Source organism: Gallinula chloropus (genome assembly GCF_964237585.1).
Source record: "Gallinula chloropus genome assembly, chromosome: 19".
Classification (NCBI taxonomy): Eukaryota; Metazoa; Chordata; class Aves; order Gruiformes; family Rallidae; genus Gallinula; species Gallinula chloropus.
Genome location: NC_140104.1, coordinates 5,434,426 through 5,459,186, shown reverse-complemented (window position 1 = coordinate 5,459,186; position 24,761 = coordinate 5,434,426). Strand labels below are relative to the sequence as shown.

At 40.6% G+C, this 24,761-nt stretch overlaps 1 protein-coding gene across 2 annotated transcripts in view; it reads left to right on the top strand.

Annotated features, from left to right (window-relative positions):
- Positions 1-24,761, top strand: part of NF1 (neurofibromin 1) — a gene marked incomplete at both ends in the record, with an annotated part of 87,875 nt that overhangs the window by 17,145 nt on the left and 45,969 nt on the right. Inside the window, 24 exons of one of the 2 annotated variants that reach the window (XM_084272851.1) lie at positions 93-250; positions 877-1,050; positions 1,237-1,359; positions 1,658-1,732; positions 2,547-2,678; positions 5,627-5,761; positions 6,322-6,435; positions 7,055-7,134; positions 8,465-8,588; positions 10,014-10,157; positions 10,824-11,070; positions 11,385-11,458; positions 11,572-11,655; positions 12,210-12,650; positions 13,071-13,210; positions 13,770-13,892; positions 14,288-14,371; positions 15,088-15,204; positions 15,727-15,908; positions 16,014-16,225; positions 16,847-17,008; positions 18,006-18,109; positions 19,510-19,645; positions 23,907-23,969. In XM_084272851.1, the coding sequence (XP_084128977.1) occupies positions 93-250; positions 877-1,050; positions 1,237-1,359; positions 1,658-1,732; positions 2,547-2,678; positions 5,627-5,761; positions 6,322-6,435; positions 7,055-7,134; positions 8,465-8,588; positions 10,014-10,157; positions 10,824-11,070; positions 11,385-11,458; positions 11,572-11,655; positions 12,210-12,650; positions 13,071-13,210; positions 13,770-13,892; positions 14,288-14,371; positions 15,088-15,204; positions 15,727-15,908; positions 16,014-16,225; positions 16,847-17,008; positions 18,006-18,109; positions 19,510-19,645; positions 23,907-23,969 (3,428 nt within the window). The remainder of the gene's footprint in view (positions 1-92; positions 251-876; positions 1,051-1,236; positions 1,360-1,657; positions 1,733-2,546; positions 2,679-5,626; positions 5,762-6,321; positions 6,436-7,054; positions 7,135-8,464; positions 8,589-10,013; positions 10,158-10,823; positions 11,071-11,384; positions 11,459-11,571; positions 11,656-12,209; positions 12,651-13,070; positions 13,211-13,769; positions 13,893-14,287; positions 14,372-15,087; positions 15,205-15,726; positions 15,909-16,013; positions 16,226-16,846; positions 17,009-18,005; positions 18,110-19,509; positions 19,646-23,906; positions 23,970-24,761) is intronic. The other variant, XM_084272852.1, reaches the window with a different exon arrangement.

The following is a 24,761-nucleotide window of genomic DNA, read 5'->3' as shown; positions in this document are numbered from 1 at the left end:
TAGATGGAGCTATCCCTCTGCTTTTTTTAGATCTGTTCTTTATTTTTTCATAATTAAAGTCGGTAATGAGCTTGGGGTTATGTTTTATGCAGATTGTGCAGAGAAGTTGTTTGATTTAGTGGATGGCTTTGCTGAAAGCACAAAACGTAAAGCAGCAGTTTGGCCACTGCAGATCATACTCCTGGTCCTGTGTCCAGAGATAATCCAAGATATCGCAAAGGATGTGGTAGAGGAAACTAAAATGAACAAGGTAAGAGAAGTATTTGAATTCTGGTTCTGATTGCTAGAGGATGTTTGGTTTTTCATGTTCAGTGTTTGAGGGCTATTTTATTTTCTTTCCTGCCCACAAAGCACTTCACAATTCCATATGTATGTTTCTGCGCCCTTTTCAAGTTCTCACCTAACATATGTTCTTCCACTGCCAGTAATTCATACAGATAGTATGTCCTGATTCAGAACTTTTACATCTCCTTGGAGATGTGAATCCCAGCATTGTGATTTCCTTTGCCTTCCTCCAGTAGCAACAGCCTTGCTTCCAGCTGGTTTGTGTTGCGTTGTGCTGGGGTGCTGCAGTGCATGCGCTGTGTCCCCCACAGTACCTGTAGCTGATGTTGAATTTGATGTGGCTGCAAATGTTACAGTTGAGAGTAAATGATCCCCTGTCTTTGTGCCATCCTGACTGTCCCAGATCATTCAGAATAACATCTTCAGTAAACGGAATGTTTCTCCCAAATGCCACATCAAGTTGTTTTTGCAATCCCAGTATCTGTGATTTCAGATCAGAAGCTGCAATATTGTTTGGCTTTAGTATTTAAAGATCTACAAAACCTGACCACAGGTTACTGGTTATAACTGTTCCCGGTTTGAATTCTGCAGAAGCTGTTCCTGGACAATCTCAGGAAAGCGCTCGCAGGCCACAGTGGGAGCAGACAGCTGACTGAAAGTGCTGCTATTGCTTGTGTTAAACTCTGCAAAGCATCTACCTACATCAACTGGGAAGATAATTCTGTCATTTTCCTGCTAGTTCAGTCCATGGTGGTAGATCTGAAGGTAAAAATAAATATCTCAATGTTTCCCAATTGCAGTGAAGAAATTTGAATTCTAAAACACTGAATTAAACTTCCAATTTCTCCTTAATTGAATACATTTCTTCAGTGTATTGTTTGTATTGAAAGCAAACAAGAATAATCTTTTTATCTGATGTATATATTTATGTGTGTTTTTTTAAATACATAGAATTTGCTGTTTAATCCAAGCAAACCTTTTTCAAGAGGCAATCAAAACGCAGATGTAGACCTGATGATTGACTGCTTAGTATCCTGCTTCCGCATAAACCCTCACAATAACCAACACTTTAAGGTGAGAATGCTGCTTACTGGTAAGTCATTCTCCATGTACTATTGATGACCTCACGTTCATAAAAGATGAGCTGACAGCAGCTGGAAGCTCATAAATATGTCCAACTGTATAAATATCCCTTAGTGATAAATCCCCACGTGTTTTTATAACTCTTCTCTTAGCTGATTACTCTTCCTCTTGTTTAGATTTGACAGCTTTGTCGATTTAATAAAACAGCTCCAGCATGTTAGTCAGTGTGGTAAGAAAGAGGGCAAAGGCAGAGATGTTCCTAAGTGGCTTTGATGTGTTTTTATTGTAGATCTGCTTGGCACAGAACTCCCCATCAACGTTTCATTACGTACTGGTAAATTCGCTCCACCGAATAATCACAAATGTAAGTTCTGAAAGTGTTTAATCGGCCCAGCAATCTGTGGCTGCTGTTCGGATCGATAGCTGCTATTAAATCCAATTTGAATAGTAGACCAACCTTGTTGCCTGTATCCATGCAGCAAGAGTTGCTTGCTGATAAGGGTAGTGTAAAACTGTAGTAAATGACAAATCCCAAAAATATTTTGAAAGTTCGTGCAGTTGTGAATTTTTTTAATTGTATTTTAAGTTGCTAAAATACAACTTTAACTGTCAGAAATACTTTCCTGAGAATCAGTGTTGAGCAATCAGCTCAACTTATTTAACTTTATTACTTAATTTACACAATATTTTCATTTGAATGAAAACTCTGGGGTTTTTTTTTAATTATTAGATACTTTGAGAAATAGGGGAGAAAATGCCCATGTAGATGTGTCAGTGTGTCTGTGGTGGAGTAACACAGCTTTTCAGATATTATTGAGTGCTTAAAATACCAATTTTCAATTTTTAGTGTATCACAATCTTTCTTTTGTAGCATTACTGCTAGCATTCAGTAAGCTGTGGCTTCCTGCATTTCTGGTTTAAGAGTTTGTGCTTGTCCAGAAAGAAGGCTAATGCATTGAGCAGCCAGTTGGAAGGATTGCTTCTGTTAGAGCTTAGTTAAACATCACAGGTTTTATGATGAGAATGCAAAATGAGCATAGGGGTAATACCTTTACACATCAGTATTTTACACAGTTAGTTACACACAGCTTTGGTGACTTTGAGGCCTGAAATAACTCACAGTTTCGCTTGTATCTTACCCATTTCCCATTTGAGCTGTTCCTGTGTTTCCATTCCAGTCTGCACTGGACTGGTGGCCCAAGATCGATGCTGTGTACTGCCATTCCGTGGAGCTGCGCAGCATGTTCAGCGAGACGCTTCACAAAGCCATCCAGGGCTGCGGGGCGCACCCGGCTATTCGCATGACTCCGGTAAGGCTTCGGAAGAACCCCTTAAAACACAAACCTGTTGTTTTTCCTGCCTCTTCACTTCATTCCAGCTTTTTCATTCATTAACTTTAGACTGGAAACTAGAGGGGGGCGGGGAGAACATTGCAGTTCAAAAAGCAACAGAGAGCCATACATGCTCTGTAAACTTTGCAGGTTTTGGTGTGTTGACTGTTTCTAGGCAGTTAGCAATGTATGTTTCTTGGCTTTCATGCTGCTTGTAAACTGGCAACATAGCAGTATTTCTTCTGTAACTGTCCTCCGTGGCTAACTGTTCATTTTAAGCTTTCTTGCTGTGTGAATAGCTAGGTAGTATGTCCGTTCTTGTTTAACCTGAAAACAAAAAGCATTCTGCATGTGAAGATAACTTCTTAAAGCTGCAATGCTTTTACCATGATTGGCATGAGAATCTCTTCTCTTCATTTGTCTCGCTTGCTTTCTGTTGAGCAAGTTGACTGTTTGGTCTTGGTGACAGCAACAAAGTAAAAGCTTTTTCAAGCATTATGAAATAAAGTCAGTCTTCTTGGTTGTCTTGGAAAAAGTCATGAGTAAATTCAGCTTTGTAGTGAATCCAAATTCTTTTAGTGAGTTCGCATGCAGCTGCATCACCTGAACTTCCCATTGAGGACTTCCGACGCGCCAAGGGGAGTCGGTTGGTTGGTTTAGCAGAAGGCCTAAAATGATACGTGACCATGTTCCTATTGGGCTTACTCAAATGAATGCAAATGATCAAAATACCTTTGGTTGAAAGCTACAACGTGTTTAACTTGCTTTTTACATGTATCTATTCATCTGTTGAGAAAACAGCAGGGGCGTTGTAACGGCAACTCTGACATTGATTGGTGGTGCTTTGTCTTCTGCTTCTTATTTTCCGTTCTTATTGGCTGCTGTCGCTCACATGGTCAGACGCCAACCAGTCACTGTTTTGCATGGCAGTGGGCCTCTGTTGCTGTAAGTATGACCCGTTGTAACTACCGCAGAAAAGCCTTCCCTTACTCGGCCTTTTCTGTGCATAGTTACCACTGCAGTCACGTCACCTGGGGTGCCAGCGGTAGCCTGTCTCCCTGGAGGAAGCAGCTCTCAGCTTGGCGAGCCCCGGGCATCGCCTCTCTCTGCCAGTCAAGCTAGAAGGAAAGGCTTTTTGTTGGTTCTGTTCTTTTCTTTCTGCCCCTGACTTTTCTATCACGAGGCTGTTCCAGACTCCCCTGTGCTGGTGGTTAGAGTGGTTTTTGAATTTCCAGCCTAAACTTATTTATATCTAACTTATCCCTCCCCATTTATCCTTGTTCCAGTATTGTCTGTTAGCTTCAAACTGGTCTTTATCCCCCTGATGTATTTGCAGAGAGCAGCCACGTCCCCATCTTCATAGCCTTCAGTCTTGATTGTGTGAAATAAATAAATAGCTGTGCAGAAGTACATCAACTGGTTTTGCCATGTGCCTTCCCTCCCAATTCCCTAAATTCAGCAGACTAAGGCTCAGCACAGCAATAGTTACTCCATCTCTGTGGTGTCAGTTTGCAGATCAGATGCTTTTCCATGTAGTGAATATTATTCTGTGTATTTTCACACTATCTGGTGAAATAGTATGAGATTCTAAATTTGACAAGAATTTAATTATCCCATGTCATATCTCACCTTGAGTTGCCCTGAGGATGATTTCAAGCTATTTTTTTTTTGTTTAAAACATGTAAATTTAGTGAAAAATGAAAAATAAGTTTGTTATTGTTTGAGATCTTTGCAAATAACAACATAGACAAAACCATTTAAAACCTGAGTATAGTCTTGTGTACTGTCTTGCATTCAATAGCCACAGTGGCAGTTTTTCCATCCGAGTCACTGTTTCTTAACTATTTTGGTAGCTGGGAGCAGAAAGTCTGGCTTAATCCTTGCTGATGGAAGATCAGAATTTATGAATATATAAATTCTCTAAACTTACTGGAGAGAGATGAAAATACTTTGTCTTGGATGTACTGGGGACTAGTTAATGCCAGTTCACATGTCTTTGGAGATATGGGTTTCGAAGTGTGGTTGTGTATAAAGATACACACACACACACAATATTTTTCACAAACTTTAGTATGTGCCCCAGTTATTTTTGTAGATATGAGGAAGCTAGAGTTGTTCACCATACAGGAGGGCGATCGCTTTGGAGGGTCATGTACACTGTAGGATGGAAGCATAAACTCAGTCTTTGAGATTCTTACCACCAGTTGCATCCATACTACACGTATTTCACTTGTGTGTGACTTTGTTCAGTGATACCCAGTAGTGGTAGGACACAGTACAGCTCACACTGGAGCCAAAGTAGAATGTGAACTCCCAGTATACACCCTAAAATGCCCTCCTTGTCCATCTGGAAGGTGACTGGTGCAGAAGCAGTTTACTGATTTTTCTCAGATGAAGATAGATTAATGTTTGTATTTTCTTTAGGCAATGCTCTGTACCTTGTGCAGACAGAAAGGTGCATTTTTCAGGGGCTGTATGGATGAAAATGCCATCACCTGGACTGTGATTATGGCAGAAAATAGACTGGTTTGCCTTTGGAAAAAAAAATCCCTGCACTCTCATGTATCCAAGATTACTTGGAAACATTTATTTTTTATTTCTTAGAGTAGAGAAAATATCTCTAAGCTCTTATTAGTCCTTTTATCCATTTTCTTTTGCCACAGTTTGTCTTATGTAAAAACGTTTTCTTATGTCCACATGCAGCTCACTAAATCAATTCCTAAGTAAACTTTAAAGATGTAATAAAGTGATAGCACTGCATATGTAAAAGGGTTTTTTTGAGAAGGCACATGACTATATTTGAGTGAATTTAATATGAACGTTCATGAATTATAGATGGTAAAAGCAATACAATTCATAAGATGTTTAATTGCAACTACTGTGTAGACTACCCTACTGACAATGACTGTGACTTTTCCTTCCATCAGAGTCTTACGTTTAAAGAGAAAATGACAAGCCTTAAATTTAAAGAAAAACCTACTGATCTGGAAACCAGAAGCTACAAGTTCTTACTGTTATCTTTGGTAAAACTGATCCATGCTGATCCCAAGCTTTTGCTGTGTGTAAGTATATCGTGCTATCCATTCATAGTAAGGTGAACTTTTGAAGCTACTAGATGAAGAAAAATAAAAACCATAAACCCGGCCCATAGGAGACTTCCCTGCTTGTTCTTTTCTCTGGTCATAATGATTCTGTTCTTTCAAAGGCAAAAGGCAAAGCCAAAAAGAAACTGCAAGAAGTTTTACAGACCCAGAGCAGCATGATGAAAGCATAAAGCTCTCTAACTCTGGAGGGGGCGTAGCGGGGAAGGAGAGGGGAATAGAAGAAAACTAAAATAAGGCAAGGGAAATTAGTCATCATTTCAATGAGTAGGAAGGCAGATGCACCCCTAGATCTTCCATTTTCTCAGGTCTGTTCATTGTTTAATTGAAAAATATTTCAGTCCTGTCAAAGATACAATGTGCAAGGGGTATTGTAGTGTGAAAAGAAATGAGGTGCTCTATTAATAAAGATCCAGCAATCCCCTTAGTGTCCCTACAGAAGCACTGCTGTAGCGGTCAGTAACATGGGCAGTCATTGCAGAGTTTAACCACTTAAACTTGGTTTACTTTCTGCTGTTTAGAATCCAAGGAAGCAAGGGCCTGAGACACAAGGTAGCACGGCTGAATTAATTACAGGCCTCGTACAACTTGTTCCACAATCCAGCATGCCGGACATAGCACAAGAAGCCATGGAGGTAAGGGGTCAGTGTTCCCTGTGCCAGGTGATCAGACACAAGCAAAGCAAGGCTTTTGTAGAAGCGCTGAGTATTGATTAGCCATGAAGTTCTCTGTCTCAGAGTTTGGTTTTGATTTTTTTCTAAATGCCTCCTGCACTGAAAGCTTTACGGGAGAGGCCTGTGAGGAAATTTAAAAAGCAGTTCATACAGCCCTGCGCCTCTCCATGTGGTTTGTTCATCCCTGGTGGTGATCAGATAGGGGTTGGAGGTTCCTCTGTTCCACCTGGCAGAGAGCACTGTTAAGCTTGTCCTTTCTCTTGGGGATTTCTCAGTGGCTGTAAGAAACCTGCCTGGTGTGGTGGCTGGTCTGGTACCCGCTGTGAATTGGAGGAGGCTCTGTGTGTGTGTGGGAGGGGTGGGTTGGACACCTAACAGCTACTGAAACCTTCTTCCTGACAGCTTTGAAGAAGCTGACAACTTGCCAAAGTTACTTTTTTATATCTGTTGTTGGCTTTAAAGCAGTGTAATTACTGTGGGATTTTAAAGCAATGTCATTACTGTGGGCTTGCACCTGTTTCTCTGCGGATGTACTTTTTACCTTTCTGCCTTTAAGTGAAACGACCTTGTTTTGAATTAGGCCTTGCTAGTTCTTCACCAGTTAGACAGCATTGACTTGTGGAATCCTGATGCGCCCATAGAAACATTCTGGGAAATCAGGTATGTAAGTTAACTTCTGTAATTGGAGAACTGTCTGGTTTGATTTGTCTTCTCTCTTGAAATAGGTGTGGATATTTTGGGAAACCTGTGCAACATTGGCATGAATCTGCTGTCAAAATTCTTATGTGTGTTCATGAAAACATTTTATCTTCTTTATACTAAATGAGTTTAACAAACATTTTTCTGACTTTATTAATGATCCTCTTCAGCCTGATGTTAAGATGTGGAAATGATTGTTTGAAAAGTTAGAGACTTTTCCAGCTTATTCCACTGTTTACTTTCTGTTTAATTTCTGGTTTATGTTTTGGTGCTGAGGGAGGGTAATGCTAAGCAATTCTAGACACATGGATTTGCTGATTTGACTCTGAAGCCCTCACCTAGAGAAGGGAGTACTTTGCCCTGCCCTGAGATTGCCATTTCTCTTTCCTGTATATTTAAAGAACTTCTAGTCATTAAAGTCATCTTGCTTTTTATAACTTCACAGCAGCTGTTGCAGTTGATTTCTTGGAGAATATTAAGGGAAATGAAGTTCCAAAAACCTCTGAATTATAGAAGACACTAGACAAAAAATAGGAACCTGTAAACTCGGATTTCTAAGAATTTCTTGAGCTAAGCAATTTTAAAAAGAACGATTTGGTGATCTAATCTGAATTGGTACAGATATTTGTTTCAGGAGAGAGGCAACAACAGTCTAGGAGGAACACTCTCAGCTGCATCAACAGATTGCCTGCATGGCTACTCAGCGTGGCTCGAGGGGCTTGTTCTGGGATAGGCTTGGGGCTGAGCCCTACCAGTAGCTGAAACTCATTACTGTAATTGCACACAGGAGAAGTGAGTCTGTGGTCTGTTCAGGCTGGGGGAAAACCCATTAAAATTGACACTAATTTGGACCCTTTGGCAGTTTTAACAGCGAGTGTGAGGCCTGAATGGATATGAAGAAGGAACATCCGTAGATGTGTTCCTTCCAGAGCAGAGTTGAGACACGTTGTCAGAGCAGTGTAGGTAAACTTCTACTGCCACTGTCTGTGCTGTATCTGTTCTGTGGATCAAGGGAGGACTTCAGACCCTCAGCCCCAGCATCTGGACTGCTGACTAGTGCCCAAATCACTTAACTTCCTCTAGGGAGCTACAGAGGCCAGCTGGGTGGTGGGAAGGGTCAGAGGAGACCTTGTCCTTTAAAGTACACACCCATCTTGTGTTACACATTATAAAGGATGATACCAGTGTAGGATATTTGTGATAATTGCATATTTCTATGTAAAATAAACGATATCTTCAAAAGTTTTGTTACTAGATTATAAAGCTAATGCTGAATTTCATTTTGCTGCAGTTCACAAATGCTTTTTTGTATCTGCAAGAAGCTAACGAGTCACCAGATGCTCAGCAGTACAGAAATCCTCAAGTGGCTGCGAGAGATTCTCATCTGTAGGAATAAATTTCTTCTAAAAAACAAAGTAAGTGAATGCTAACATCTCTCTGTTAGGATCATTAAAATGAATTGCCCTCTGTTTTGCCACTCCATTTACCAGGTTATTTTTATGATGGAGAGAGATTTGATAGCTACACACATACTTATGTTTTCTGATTTCCTCTCTCTGGTGCTTTGTGAGGCATCCTTGATTAGAATTGTTAACCAAAGTTTAGGTTTAGGATTTGTTTTTCTTATTTTAGCTACACCGGTTGTTTTCCTTGCCTGGAAAATGTGTGTTTCACAGAAACCTGGGGCCTGATAGCTATTTGCCTAATGCAAACGAAAATAGTCTGCAAGGTGAGAAAAAGGGAAAGTAAGTTGTGATAAAATACACTTCTTCATGGATGAAGTAAAGATTCTTCTTGGATCTCGTTTTCATGCGAGTCCTAGAATTCTGACTTGCTGCTTTCCGATAACCTCACAAGACTTTCAAAGCCAGACACACATTGCAATGCTCTACTTGGTAGAATTCAAACCAGACTTGCTGTATTACTTTTTGAAATAAATATCTACTATAAAAAATAAAGGGCTTCTGCTTTTTATGTCTGACCTGAAAGTAGCTGAGCTAATATGAGAAGGATCCTGTCTTATGTGTAGTATATAGCAAGCTTAAACACTGCTTTTTATCTTTAAATGACTCTTCAGCTTCAATAGATCTGTAACTGATGGACACTACTTCTTGTCTGTAATGATGCTGAGTAGTAGGTTTTTTCCTTTGGTAGTTTTATACATTTTTGTAAAATCTAATTCCACATGTTGCAGCTGAAAACCATTGGCATTCTGGCTTTCCATGAATTCAGGGAGACATTTACATTTGGCCTTTAAGTGGAAATTACTGTCCTTCAGATAGAAAGTGTGCTTAACGTCATTGTTCTCCTACCAGTTAAAGAGTAGTTTAAAAATCTGCTTCCACGTAGTGCTTGGATGTTCATTAATTACAGGATCAGAGAATGTTAATAGTTGTCATTGGAGCTCTGCTTCACGATCTCAGTTCCTGCTTTTCTAATCAAATGTAAAACATACAGAATAAAACCTACAGTACTTGTGAGCTTGGCCTTTTTAGACTAAAACATAATTATAATTTAGATGTAATTATGCTTGTAAGTATTCTGTGGAATAAGCCTGAGAAGCCTATAGGGCTTTTGGGAGGCTCTTAGGAAGGGAGGAAAAGGCATCATCTCATGCTTACCTCAAGGTGATGGGTTTGGAGATAACCATCCAGATACCTTCAAGGGAAATAGCATTCAGAGATACCGTTAGCGTAGGTAACTCTATGAAGCCCTGAGGGCACCAGTGTGAACAGTGCTGTGTAAATGCTGAACGGCTTTTTTTGCCTTCCTGACATCTGCCCTTTTGATCCTTTTAAAAAAAATAAGTCGATTTATTATTTTTGTTCACCCCTTTGTAGCAATCAGATAGGAGTTCCTGCCACCTCCTCTTCCTCTACGATGCCTCTGGAGGTGGAACAAGTCAGATCTCTCTTGACCACGAGGAGATGATACGCTGTACTCCAGGAGCTACCCTCAGGAAAGGGAAAGGGAATTCTTCCATGGTAAGAAATATATAATAATAATTCTTTTTAAAACTTGTGTGCAAGTAGAAATGAATTTACTTTGAGAGTAATTAAAAAAAATTGATTATTTCTGAGGAGAAGACATCTGTATTCCACGTTATCCTGTGTATCTAATATACTGGTTAATAATGGTGTTTCAGTCACACCCTTTTCAAGGTAAAATGTTGGTGAATATTTTTTTCTTAGGACTGCACCTAGCATCCCTAGACACAAGGCTGCTGTTAATAAATCTGAGTTCTCACTTTGTAACGTATCTCATGCAGTTTAAACGTACCATGAAGGATTATAAAATCAAGCATTTCAGTAAGGTATGCCCTTTGACAGACAAGTTTCTCAAGCCTAGTTTTAATTCTAGCTGAAGGGGAAAAATGAAGAGGATATTTATTATAAGTCAAAACTTTAATTTTGTTTTTTAATAGAAACTTCCCTGGTGTCAGTAAGATTTTCCTACGTACGTGGTTATCCTTAGGAGAGGAGCAGGTTCTTAGGCACTGTGATTGTGCAGCAGCATATGAGCTCTGATCTTGTTTAGGATTACTTGTTCCTGCTGGAATAAAAGTGGGTTTAAAAACCAATGTGGCTAAGACTAAATGTTAATGAAATTGCTGTATTCCCAAGTGAATTTGGAATTCTCTGTTTCCCAAGGAAAGTACAGCAGGATGCAGTGGAACACCAATTTGTCGCCAAGCCCAGACAAAATTGGAAGTTGCCTTATACATGTTTTTGTGGAGCCCGGACATTGAGGCAGTCCTTGTGGCAATGTCCTGCTTCCGCCACCTCTGTGAGGAGGCAGACATCAGGTGTGGAGTGGATGAAGTCTCCGTGCATAATTTTTTGCCAAACTACAACACTTTCATGGAGTTTGCATCTGTTAGCAATATGATGTCAACAGGTAAGAGCAATCAGTCTGTAAAATAACTTTCTACCTGTAGAATATGACTGTGATTAAGCTCTTTAAACAGATTGAGATTATTGATTTGATTGGTATTCCTGCTTTCACTGAAATATCTTAATAATTGGAACTCCTAGGAAGAACAGAGAATTTGGGTGATTGAGTTGATGAGGATTCTAAAGCGTAACAAGAACACCTTTCTGAATACCTTAAGGGGATATGTTTCTCAGTTACTTTTATAATTGCTTTCAAAGATCTCATGTTTGAGATGGGTTTTAAAAAAAATTGGTTAAATGTTCTGTGCCCCTTTGTAGGGAGAGCAGCTCTTCAGAAAAGAGTGATGGCATTACTAAGACGCATTGAACATCCAACTGCAGGCAACACAGAGGTAAGCTTGCTTCTGAACTTACTTACTCTTTCCATGCCTGTTTTTTTTTGAAAACAGAAAATACTGTTGGTACAAGTAGTTTTGAAGTTAAATCTTGCTATATCTTATTTTAGGCCTGGGAGGATACACATGCAAAATGGGAACAAGCTACAAAACTAATCCTTAACTATCCCAAGACCAAAATGGAAGATGGGCAGGTGACTACGACTTTTTCCATAGGTTCAACCCTTAAAAAGTTCAGAATAACTGTTAAAGCTTATTTATTTAATGCATTTTAATCTAGAAAATTAGTTCTATAGGAAAACCTAAACTCCATGAAAGTGTTCCAGAAAAATAGTGGTAATAGCTGTCCTCTGTGCTTAGTAAGAGACCAAGTGATTTGGCATAAATTGCTGTAAGGAAGATGGAAGCTGAAATATTAAAAAAAGTGAAAAATCTGGAATCCTACTAAAGAAATGATGAAATCCCTTTCAGTGCAAGTTTTTAAGCGAACCCCTGGCTGTCATGATTTTAATGTGTCTTATCCTGGTACAGAGCAGGGAATTGACAGGGCAGCCCCTGTCAGTCCTTAGCCTGGCTTTCTCAGCTTCTCACAGCAGTGCCCCTGTGAACTGTGCAGGAGAGTCTGCAAAAAGTCGTGAGAGTGGAATTGTGAGTGGCAGGATGTGTTCTAGGAGACTTTCCAATTCTGATGTCTCTCTGTTAGTCGTGTTTAGTTGAAGAGGTTTCACCTTCAGCTCTTCTTTTTCAGGTCGCTGAAAGTCTTCATAAAACCATTGTTAAGAGACGAATGTCACACGTGAGTGGGGGAGGCTCCATAGACCTGTCTGACACCGATTCCCTTCAGGAGTGGATCAACATGACCGGGTTCCTGTGTGCCCTGGGAGGAGTGTGCCTGCAGCATCGTAGCAATGCAGGGTTAGCGACCTACAGCCCACCCATGGGCCCTGTCAATGAGCGTAAGGGCTCCATGATATCCATGGTGTCCACTGAGGGGAACACAGAGACTCCTGTGAGCAAATTCATCGACCGATTATTGACTCTGATGGTCTGTAACCATGAGAAGGTGGGACTTCAGATACGGACTAATATTAAAGATCTGGTGGGTTTGGAGTTGAGTCCAGCACTTTATCCGATGCTGTTTAACAAACTGAAGAATACCATCAGCAAGTTTTTTGATTCTCAAGGACAGGTAATGTGTCAATCTAGTCCTTCGCTTTTGTGTCTTAATAAAAAGCACCAGTCTTGTCTTTCACATTGGTAATTGAATTTGATACCTGTTTACAAAAGATCTGCAAGCATTGTGATTGTATTTGACAGCATGCATTAATGATTACTGTATTTGTGATTCCAGGCTATGTTTAACATCGAGTAGTTGAAAACATTCTTGAATTCTTAGTGAACTTGAGTACAGAATCTGTGTGAATGTTCTCAGAATCGTTGTGGCTGGTAGTATTGACTTATTTAATCTTGACATATACTGGAATTCATTTGGCTAAGTGATAACTAGAAAAACTCCTGTCCATTAGATTTTGGGAATACTGCAGTGTATTAGATACTCTTTTTTCCTCTTGCATGTAAAGAACTAAGACTGTCAGTTTTCTTCCTGTAGGTTTTGTTGACTGACACCAACACACAATTTGTAGAGCAAACAATTGCTATAATGAAGAATTTGCTTGACAATCATACAGAGGGGAGCTCAGAGCATCTTGGACAAGCCAGTATTGAGACGATGATGCTAAATCTGGTTAGGTAAGAAATCCAGTTGATGTTCCTATCCAAAGTAATGTGTTTAAGAAGTGAGGTGGATCCTTCCAGTTTGTATCTTTTCTGCTTGCATCCATGGAGAAGCAGCAGTTCATTTACTGCCCTTCCTCCTTTATGGTCCTGTCAGCTTCAGTAATGGTGCAGATCATTTATGCTTTGCATAGAGCACGCTGATGGAGGGTGACTTCTTTTTTTAGGAAGTAACCATTCCATAGCTCGGCTCTGTTCTTGTAGGCATCCCTGGTGTCTTGTCTGTACCATGGTATTACTGGTTAAAAGCCAGCTGAAGGGCAAATTTCTCTTCAGTTTTATATTAAGTGAAAACTTGGGCCAGAAGAGGTTTGGTGCTAGTCTTCAGCCGATAGAAGGGCTGGCTTACTTGGAAAAAACAGACAAAGGCAGCCCCAACACTGGCCAACGCAAGTCTGTGGGGTCAGACGGCGTGTGGGTTCCAGTCTGGAGCTGAAAACATCTGTCCCCTGCATGGGCTTGGCCATGTGAAGTAGCATGAAGTACTTAATGCCTCTTTCTGCTTTCTCTTCAGGTATGTGCGTGTGCTAGGGAATCTGGTACATGCAATTCAGATAAAAACTAAGCTGTGCCAGTTAGTAGAAGTGATGATGGAGAGGAGAGATGACCTTTCATTTTGCCAAGAAATGAAATTTAGGTAACTATTGCACTGTATAACTCCTAGGGTGGCCTAATGTTGAAAAACATGATGTTATTTGGTTACATTCTTTTAAAAAATAAACCCAAACCCACACCAATATTCCTGGGATAGTACTCCTGTCTGGGATAGTACTCAGAATAATTTAGAGCCTGGTGCTGCATTAAAATTGTATTTGGATTGTGGGGAGAGCAAATACGTGTAAAAAAGTTGTGTGTGGTACAGTCTGAGGTACTATGTGGTGCAATGAGAAAATCAGTTCATCTGCAGCGTGTGGTGGTTTAAATCATTCCTACCCTGAATTTGCAAGGGTTAGGAATGCCAATGGTAGTGAGTGTGTGTGTCTGAGGGAACCAAAACCCCCAAAGCTAAAGCATTGTATCTACTCATAATAGGAACAAAATGGTGGAGTATCTGACAGACTGGGTCATGGGGACATCGAATCAAGCAACCGACGAGGATGTGAAATGCTTGACAAGGTAAGGAGGAATACCCTGAGCTGTTCCTAAAGGTGCTGACAGTGTTCCAGGTGACGTTTGATACCTGCAGATGAGCTGGCTCATGTGGACTTCCTTTAGCAGTAGTAATCTTAAGGGGAAAAAACCCAAACAACACCACCACAACCCCAACAAAACCGGAAACTGAAGTTTTGGTGAGCAACAGCAGAATTCTGTTCAATGTGTAGTGTGTAACTGATCTGGCTCTGGGGGGGCAGTGTTGTTCAGGTTGGTTTGGTTTGGCTTTTTTTTAAAAAGACTCAAACTCAGTCTATTTAAATAGCTTTCCTGGCTGAGCATGAGCATTGAACGTTTTATTTGAATCGTGTCATGGGATACCAGGTTGGAAGGGACCTCATTTGACAGAGCTGTATCTCCCTGTGGTATGTTCTGAAGAACATAATCCCCAAACATTGAAGTGCTGAATTCACATGAAACTCTTGTGGGGTTTTAGTGACATGTTTGGTTTGTAGTTGTTCCTATTAGATGTATTGCTGGAACCTGGACCACACACACAATAGTGATTTTGCAGAGGGTCAGAACTTCATTAGAATGACTTTCTTTAACAAAATAGATTCTCTTCAACTGCCATTAGATGATAAGAAAAGGGTCTTGGTACCGATGGGCAAACTGTCAAGGGGAAGAGGATACTAATTCTGCTGAACTGACTCACAGCTGCTTAAAATTTCATTTTTCAGAGATTTGGACCAAGCAAGTATGGAAGCTGTGGTCTCTCTCCTTGCTGGGCTTCCCCTACAGCCAGAGGAAGGAGATGGTGTTGAGCTGATGGAAGCAAAATCTCAATTATTTCTTAAGTAAATAGTGACTTTTAACTGTTTTTCTATATGCTGAGTCTAAGTAGGGAGAGGGACCGTATAACTTTTATTACAAACTCTGTTTTTTCTTCTAGCAGAAGTAATTTTATATTCAAACAGCAGTTACCTTTTATATATCCCACTTAACAAATCTATGCCTCCTAGTGTTATGGAAACATTTCCATTTAGAAAAAACTTACAGATTTTGGGTTTGTTTCTGCCAATCCCACTTGAGGGATTGACTTGCTTTGTATCATATTTTAATCCATGAAACTCAAAATCTCTTTCAAGATACCTGTTTGTAAAGGAACACCTGTGAAGTTCACTTGCTTGGTTTGAGACACGTTTTCAGACAACCTTCTGGTTGTTACAACACACTGGGAGGATTGGATAGTACTACAAGAAACATTTCTTGGGGCAGTTAATGAGTGTTCTTGGGAGGCTCGTTGCTGTTAGTGTATGCAGATCTTTTCAGGTGGCTGCTCTTGCAGAATCTGTCTTACTCAAGCCTTTTTTCTTTAGGTATTTCACACTGTTCATGAACCTTCTAAATGACTGTAGTGAAGTGGAAGATGAAAACGCACAGACAGGCGGCAGGAAGCGCGGGATGTCTCGCAGACTGGCTTCCCTCCGGCACTGCACCGTCCTGGCCATGTCCAACCTACTCAACGCCAACGTGGACAGCGGTCTGATGCACTCAATAGGTAAAGTAGTTAGAGATAACTGTGCATAAATGAATACATAATGAAGACATTGGTATTGAATTTATTTTTACATCTTCCTTAGTAGTTCTGGGTTTTTTTAATCAGGCTTGGGCTATCATAAAGACCTCCAAACAAGAGCTACGTTTATGGAAGTCCTCACCAAAATTCTGCAGCAGGGAACAGAATTTGATACGTTAGCAGAAACAGTGCTAGCAGATCGGTTTGAGAGATTGGTGGAGTTGGTTACAATGATGGGTGATCAGGGGGAGCTTCCTATTGCTATGGCTTTAGCCAATGTGGTGCCTTGTTCTCAGTGGGTAAGTTGATTCATGCATTTTATTTCCTACATTTTTGAAAATATTAAGACTTGAAATAAGGATTAGAGCAAATGTGAAGGGTGTAATGACAGTCTGCCAAAGGGAGATTAGCCCCACTGTGCATGGCAGGTAGCCTTTCCTAGTACATGCTTGAGAAGTGTCCTGAGTCTCCTTGTCAGAGATCTTGATTATTGCTGCGTGTTTGTAGTAGAGTTTTAGTTAATATCTAGGGATAATTTTACATATCATTATTGTAATAAATGTATCTGTTGGGGCTGGTTGCTTGTTAGAGTGGTGTGCTGTAATGCAGATGAACAGAACGGTATTTGCTCCCCTAGATTTTAGCAAGATGAATTGGGCATTGTTATACAGCAGAGTAACTGCTTATTCTGTTGGGAATGGGTATGACTGGATAGCACGAGGCAGTGTTTGAGACAAGTAATAGTGTAGGAAAGATGTATAGAGAGGTTGTGTATGCTTAGTTAGGTATTTACATGCAAGACTAGCAAAGTTAAAGCTTTAGTACAAGCTGCTTGGTGGTGGTTTTTTGTAATTATTCTTTTTTGTGTGCTTGCTTTGGCTCACTGCTAGTCAGATTAACATTTCATTGCTTCTTTCAAGGATGAGCTAGCTCGTGTCCTGGTCACACTCTTTGATTCCCGACACTTGCTCTACCAGCTACTCTGGAATATGTTTTCAAAGGAAGTTGAACTAGCAGATTCCATGCAGACGCTCTTCCGAGGAAACAGCTTAGCCAGTAAAATAATGACTTTCTGTTTTAAGGTATATTATCTAATCTTTCTCTCTGCTACAGATCAATAACAGGAAAAGTTTGGTAATATAAAACTACAAAAACATCAGTCTGTGGTGTTAAATGTCTGAGCAATTGGATTAGATGAAAATAGTACAGAGTTGCCTAAGGTAGTCTCAGCTCCCCCATCTGTTAAGTTCAGGGAGATTTGCTTCTAATGTTTTAATATTTGATGAAATAATTCTTGTAGATCCCTTCTACTCAGGTCCAACTAAAAATACAAGTCCTCCTGGACCTAACCTTTTGCCAAGATGTCATGACTCAACCAGTTAGGCTTGAGCTTGCAGTCTTGAAAGTTTCCACAGCAATAGATGTTTCAGCTTCCCTACTCTGTGCATTCCTCATTGTAAAGAAGAAAACTGGTCACAGGAACAAAAAATTTGCAAGATATGTGGGTTTCCACACAGGATATTAGTTTCTCAAAACACAAACAGCGCAACCTGTGGAAAAGTTGGAGCTAACTTAAAAGTCCTTTCCTAAAGAATCTTCGGTCATAGTAGGGCTCTTCAAAGTTCTGACTAGTTTGGTTACATCAGTGCTTTGGTGACTAGTACCAGCTTGAAGGCTGTTCCTCATGGTTGGTTTGTAAAGGACAGTTTAAAAAATGGGGAGACAGGTTCTAAGGTCTTGTTTCCACTTCCATTTCAGTGTAAGAAGTTGAGTAGTACTATAGAAACAGAGGTGGGGTGTTGAGTCACTGTGTGGCAAGGCAGAGTCCCATCTGGTTATTGTGCTTATTGAAGTGACCTATAGTTTTCCCAGAATTGGAAATTAATAAAAATACTTGTAGAAATTTGATCACAGATATGTTTCAGGAGTGAGACAAATACAGAAACACCAACCTTACAGAAATCTGGCATATGCCAAAGCAAATCAAATGTTTTCAGGCTAACACTTCAAGAATTTTGGCATGTTCCTGTGAATTGCACTGTTAATCTGGCCACCTGTTCTGATTTTCTTTCTACACAGGTATATGGTGCTACATATTTGCAGAAGCTTTTGGAACCTTTATTAAGGACTGTGATCACATCCCCTGAATGGCAGCATGTTAGCTTTGAGGTGGATCCCACAAGGTTTGAGATTCAAGGAGGGGGGGCAAATGTATTGCTTTGGAAACATGATTCCCAGTCACTATAAATATAATGGGATTTCTTTTTCCTTATTGCGAATAATTTTTCTCATACTTTCATACTTTTGCACTCCTCACTTTACCAGACACATTAATTGTATCTGCAATCCTTATACGCAGGAGAATTGTACAGAGCTGTCCAACACAGCAAGATGAGTTTTGCTGCATGTCCTCTAAGCCCTGAGAGAGTAAGGAAGGTAGAGAGCTCTTGCAGGACCTCTTCTCCTGCTTTGCTGCTTCGTACTTTTATGTAGGCCACTAATGTGGGGATTTCCAGGAGTACCAGAAAGCATCTGCTTTAGGTCATTGAATTAATTACAGAAGCGAGATGGAATGCGTGCATGTTGTGTGTAACTTTTGCTTTGATTTCTCTTATATCCCTTTGAGACTTGGGTATGGTAGCAGTTCTATTGCTTTGAAGTATCTCTAACTCTTGGAAGGACTTTATTTGTCTTTTAAATAGCTTACTGTTGTGGCTTAACCCCAGCCGTCAGCTAAGCACCACGCAGCCGCTCGCTCACTCCCCTGGTGGGATGGGGGACAGAATCAGGAGGGTAAAAGTGAGAACTCCTGGGTTGAGGTAAAGACAATTCCCTAGGTAAAGCAAAGGCTGCGCACAAGCACAGTGAACCAAGGAGTTCATTCCCACTTCCCATCAGCAGGCAGGCAGGTGTTCAGCCATCCCCAGGAAAACAGGGCGCCACTTGGGAAGACATATACTGTCACCCCCAATGTCCCTTTCTTCCCTCAGCTTTAAATGCTGAGCACGGTGGGATGGGATGTCCCTTTGGTCTTTGGGGTCAGGTCTCTCAGCCACGGCCCCTCCAATTTGCTGTGCACCCCCAGCATGTGTAAGCACTGCTCAGTAGAACAGATTCCTGGGTTATCAACACTGTTTTCAGTGCAAATCCAAAACACGGCCCCATGCCAGCTATCATGAAGAAAATGAGCTATATCCCAGCCAAAAGCAGCATGCTTCCCAAAAGACAGGCCTTCCTGTTGGTAGCTCAGCTCTCAAATATCTGTCTGCCTCAAAAATTCCTTTCAGAGAAACCATCATCAAACTGATAATGCAATTACCAGTTGGAATTCTGTATGCATGTCTCTTGTCTGGAATGGCGTGAGAGAACCCCGCTTACAGCTGTCTGTCTGTTACTGCATCTTAAATGACCTTATATTTGTAACTTACGTGGTTTATAATCTGATTGGAAACTTCTGTGCAAAAGATTGTGACTGTTTCCCCAGGATTTATATTTACCTGGGAAATGAGGTTACTGCCAAACACTGAGCACAGCTGGTATGCTGTATGTGACTGCTGGTCATACATGTGTGGGTCTGTTTCAGGCTGGAGCCTACAGAAAGCCTTGAGGAGAACCAGCGGAGTCTCTTGCAAATGACAGAAAAGTTTTTTCATGCAATCATTAATTCTTCCTCGGAGTTCCCACCGCAGCTTCGCAGTGTGTGCCATTGTCTGTACCAGGTATGCCTGCAGCGCTCACCCGCCCCTCACCTTCGGGGGTTCTTTCTGTTACTCTGGCAGTTTGGAGCTTGGGCCAGTGGATGCACAGTGGGCATTTCTTAGACTGTTTCCAGTCGCTTGGTAAATAACAGTAAGGTCACACCTAGGCACTCCGATCTAATAAGGCAGCAATAATCTCTGCTTTAGCATCTCTGTGGGAGAATAAAGATTAATGAGGGAGGTGATGCTAGTCCTTGAGTTATCGGTTTATCGTATGGGTCTTGTCTAGGGAAGGCAGCAAAAGTCTCTGTGTGGGGAAATCACTGCACAGGTTGTGAAACTCAGTATAGAATATGGAAACAGTGCCCTTTTTTACTTTTTTATATGGGATCAATTAAGTAAGAAATAAAGCCAGTTAATTCTGTGAAAGCTCTTATGGATCACGTCTTTGATAAACATTATCTTTGTGAATAAAATAGCTGCTTGTGCAGTGACTGACTGGGTACTTGCTCTCTGCATAAAAACAAGGTAAGCTCCTTCAGAGCAGTCCTTGGAAATAGATTTTTCCAAAAATCATCTATGAAATGTATTATTCAGGTCAGTGCTCCAGGAATGTTATTGAGTTGTTGAATGCCAGTGGGCATAATCTTACACTTCTGCCTTTGATGGAGAAGCAGGTTAAAAAGGGTGTAAGATGCTCGTGAGAAGAACCGATGTGGCACTCAGTGGGACTGCAGTTAGTTAAACATCCAGAGTCTTAGAAAGTGCAGGTCAGAGCTTAATGTAATGGAAACAAATCAACATATAGAGTACTGTTGGCTGCATTTATTACGATCCTTTGTGGTTATGTGTGCTTCCATAAAGAAGGTGTTTGTAGGTGAGGTGAAGACGCTGTCATTCTGGCATCGTTCTGATTATGCTCAGGATCATGTCTCATATTCATGATGTGAAACCAGGAGCCTCGAGGTTACTGTGGACAGCTGTAAGGAAAGCCATTAACTCGTACCGGGAAGGAGGTCCAGTGCCATGTAACTTGAGAAATAACATTAGCCTTCTCACGGGGATGCTGCAGATGCTCTGTACTGTTGAGGCTGATAGATTCTTGTGTTTGAGGACTAGAATGTCAACAGGAATATGTTTTGGTCTATGAAATAAAGTTATCTTCCAGCTGCTCTGAGCATCGCGCTCTGATGGAGATCTGCTGCCTGCAGAGGTATGTTGCAGTATGCAAAGTGCTGCTGTCCGTGGGTCAAGCAGCTGACCCAAAGCTTTGCAAACACAGAGTGTTTAGTAATTCAGCAGGTAAATGGGAGAAAGAGGAGCTGAAAGAGGCAGATGGAAGTGTTTATAGAGTTCCTTTCATGATGCAAATTACAAAGACTGACTTCTGTTTGTGGCTAAAACTTCAGTGCTGTCACAAAGCTTGGACAGTTACTGAGCTGGGACCACACTCTTCTTGCTGTGCCTGGTACCATTTATAACTGATGCTTAAAGAGAAGAAACTTTCCTGAGGGCTGCACTGTCCTCCATAGAGTAAGTTGTTCCGTAGTGGTGCCCTCCTGGCCCCTTCCCGTTCAAGTTCCTGCACTCCCTGGCCTCCATCCCAAGCTCTGCTCTGTCCCCTTTCTGCCGCTCTGTAGGAGCTCAGCAGCAGTTTGCTGAGCCCAGTAGGCTCTTGCTCTATGTTTCTGCTGGAGTTAGCTGCTGCTAAAATGCCAGTGGGGAATACTCCTGTAGCCCTCAGGGCTCGTAGGAAATACAGTTTCCAGTCCTGTTGGAGGTCTGTTGGAAGAGCTGTGCATGGTAGAGTATTTGAGCTGTGGTCTCGAAGGGGGCTGGACAAGCTGGTTTTAGCCTTTCAACCATGGAGTCTGCACCTCTGGTCTGAAGTAAAGCCAGGAGAACACATTCTCTGAGCTGTGCAGACAAATTATGAACACTACAAATTTGCACACAAAGTCTACTCATAGTCTTACAGTGAGTAAATGCAACTGGGAGATGAGAAACAGTGAACTGTACATCGTGGCTGCTGTGGATTGTGGGCTGTTAGTGTGAGCCCTTGGAGTGAATTCAGTGTGCAATGGTGTGCTTTCTGCTATAGCAACGTGTTTCTCTTTCTGACAGTGGTTGTGCTCAGGTGGGAGGGGGTGGTTTGGGGTTTTTGGTTTGGTTTTTTAAATAGGGAGAGGGGGTGGCAAGTTGGTTTCCTGTGAGTTTGAATGGCCACGGTGTTGAGATTGGCTGGGAGTAAGTCTGAGTGCTACTGAAAATGTCATGTTCAGCCTTGCCTGTTGCTTCTCTTGACGTTGTGTTGTCCCGCATCTTTTCCCACAGCTGCTTTTGTATGCTTGCTGGGATGGGTCACATTTATTTCCATTCCAGTGATGTGTTACTAGGAATTATTTCAGTGCAAACCATTTTTAATTCCTACCTGAAATGGAGCTGCTAAAACACGCTGACCGGAGGGCACTGCCAGAGATCCTTCTGGGGAAGGGATCAAGTCTGGTGGCTTTAGTCTGACTTTACTGTTTGTTTGTAGTAAGGGGGATTTGTTCCTGAAGGAGATGATTTACTGGCAGATACACAAGTGGTGTTAACTGATACTCAGCTTCAATGTTTACTACTTTAACTGTCTGTAGTTACACCTACATTTGCGTACAAATGCTTGTTTGTCACAGTTTTCTAATCCATCATATACTTTCAAGTTCCAGAGTATTTTGAAGAGTCTGGCCTTTTTCTGAAAGAAAGTACAAATAAAATTTGATTTTTTGAGAAATATTAATCCATTTTTATCACGAGAACCAAATAGCTGATTGTTATAAGGTAACTGATTTTTATAAGGTGAATGTGTTTCATCCCAAGCAATAGTGTAATAGTAAATGAGAGCTATTTTTGCAGTGTCTTTTTATGCTTAGGTTTTTAAAGTTTTAAAGATCAGTGTGCAAATGAGTAACTCATGAGGTGTTTTCATTTGGAAACATCATATGATGAGTGGCTGCACCAGATTCACCCTTGCTCGTTTTCAGGTAATGTATATTCAGGGCTCTTATGTGGTCACCACCAAGCCTGATCAGAGTAACCCAAAACAGTTTGTGCTGCTTGTTTCATAGGAAACACACGAAGAGATGTGATCTTTCTTAGTAGGGAGATGGAAATTCTACTTGTGAGAAATGACACACAGTCAGAAATTTGGTAGAGGCGCCGTTGGTTAAACATTAACAGCCCTGCACAGATGGAGCTGTGTCAGTGTAGCCCCGTTAGTCAGTGAGAGCTACTCTGCTGCTTTGGGTTTGTGGTTTGGCTTTTTTTAAAAATCTCTTTTGTCTTTTTACTCTGTCACATTCTTAAGTTGTAGAAATTATCACCCAAACTGGAACGGGAAGAGGTGATAAAGATTATTTGAACTGTTGGTGCACGCTTGTGGTCAGACTGCAGGTACTGCTTGGCCTCTGTCTGCGCAGCTCTGGGTGCTGCTTCCAGAGATAGGGCGTCTCAGTGACGCTGATTTACCCTAGAGCTGATATGAAGGATGTGGGAATGAGCTCCCAGACCAAGCTGTACCCTCCGTAGAGGGGAGCGGTGCACAAGGCTGACCTGTACTCAAGCTCTGCTCAGGTCCTGTTGGGAAATGCAGGAGAGTGGGATGCTTCATGGTTGGTCCCTTTTGCTTTCCAGTGAAATGCAGAAATAATCATGTCAGATATCTTGATTTGGAAATCTGTAATAAATTAATGTAGACCCGCTGGTTGTTTTCTTCCTCTTTGCACAGTGGTTTTTGGCAGTGTTTAGCTATTAAAGTAGTAATAACGGTGATGATTCACAGATCTGACTAAATTGAAGGACACACAGAGAAACATTGGGAAGATATAAAACTCTAAATTTATTTTAAAAGCAATATATATTTCAAAGGTATAACACACTACTATTTTTCCTGTGAAAATTATTTGGGGATGGTGAAATACATTTGAAAGTGGAATATACCATTTAATGCCCAATATTGTATATCATGAGCACACTGATGTGGTTTGACTTATCTAGCCAGAAATAGTAGAAATGATTGAAACGCAACATTTGCTTGTTTTGTATTTACTGCTTTGTAAATAAGATGTAATAAAATTGTGGAATAAAAACTCCATCATCAGTCTTTAGTTTATATATTTCATTTTCTGTTGGTTATGTTTGTTACATTTTACTGTGTAATTTATGTACAAGTCAACATTGGTTTTTTGTTGCTGTATGTAGTTGGTGCTGTGACTTGTTTGTGCTCATCTCTGTTCTGTAGGCTACTTGCCACTCTCTACTGAATAAAGCTACCGTAAAAGAAAAAAAGGAAAACAAAAAATCAGTAAGTTTGGAGACCTTTTTATTAGCCATTTCTTTCAAAGCACAACAAAAATCTTTTGCTGTTTGTTCCAAACATCTTCACTTCAGTCTATTTGACCTCACTGTAAAATCATTCTACTAATTCTGGCACAAAATAGCTTTCATTTCAATTAACACTGGAATTAAGTTATATTTAAAATATTCTCTGTGTGCCTATTTGAGTAAACAAAAGACATTTTTAACATTACTGCTTAGTATTTAATATTCTGATTCTTCTACCCTTGCCACCATCTTCAAATTAAGAAAAACGTGGAAGATAAGTCTTGTCTTCGGTTTGGGGGAAAACCTGAGTCTGTTCAGTTGTTTTAACACTCTGGCAGATAACTTGGCTTCACCTTGCATCCTGGGAGAAGAGAAATGATAGATGTATGGGTTACTTCAAAGAAAAGGTTTATATGACTCGTTCCTGATACATTTTCTTTTGTTTGCTTTGTGACTAACCAATAAAATTTAACACCTGTATTTATTTAGTATGAAAAGCAGAATTCCTATTTTAAGTAACTCTCTGTTAAAGCTTTTGATATGTGGATTGTGATAGTGATGTCATTAAAAACTGAGGCTTACCCTTTTCTTTGACAGTGACCTCAAAATACAAAGTACAAATAAAAGAGGCAGAGTGGAAACTTAAACTTACTAAATACTCCTTTATTTTTTGCTCTAACTGAGCAAAATGGTAATTGTTCATTAAATGGAAAATCTGTGTGCAAACTAGTATTTTACAAGAAAATCTTATCAGTAATTGCATCACCAAACA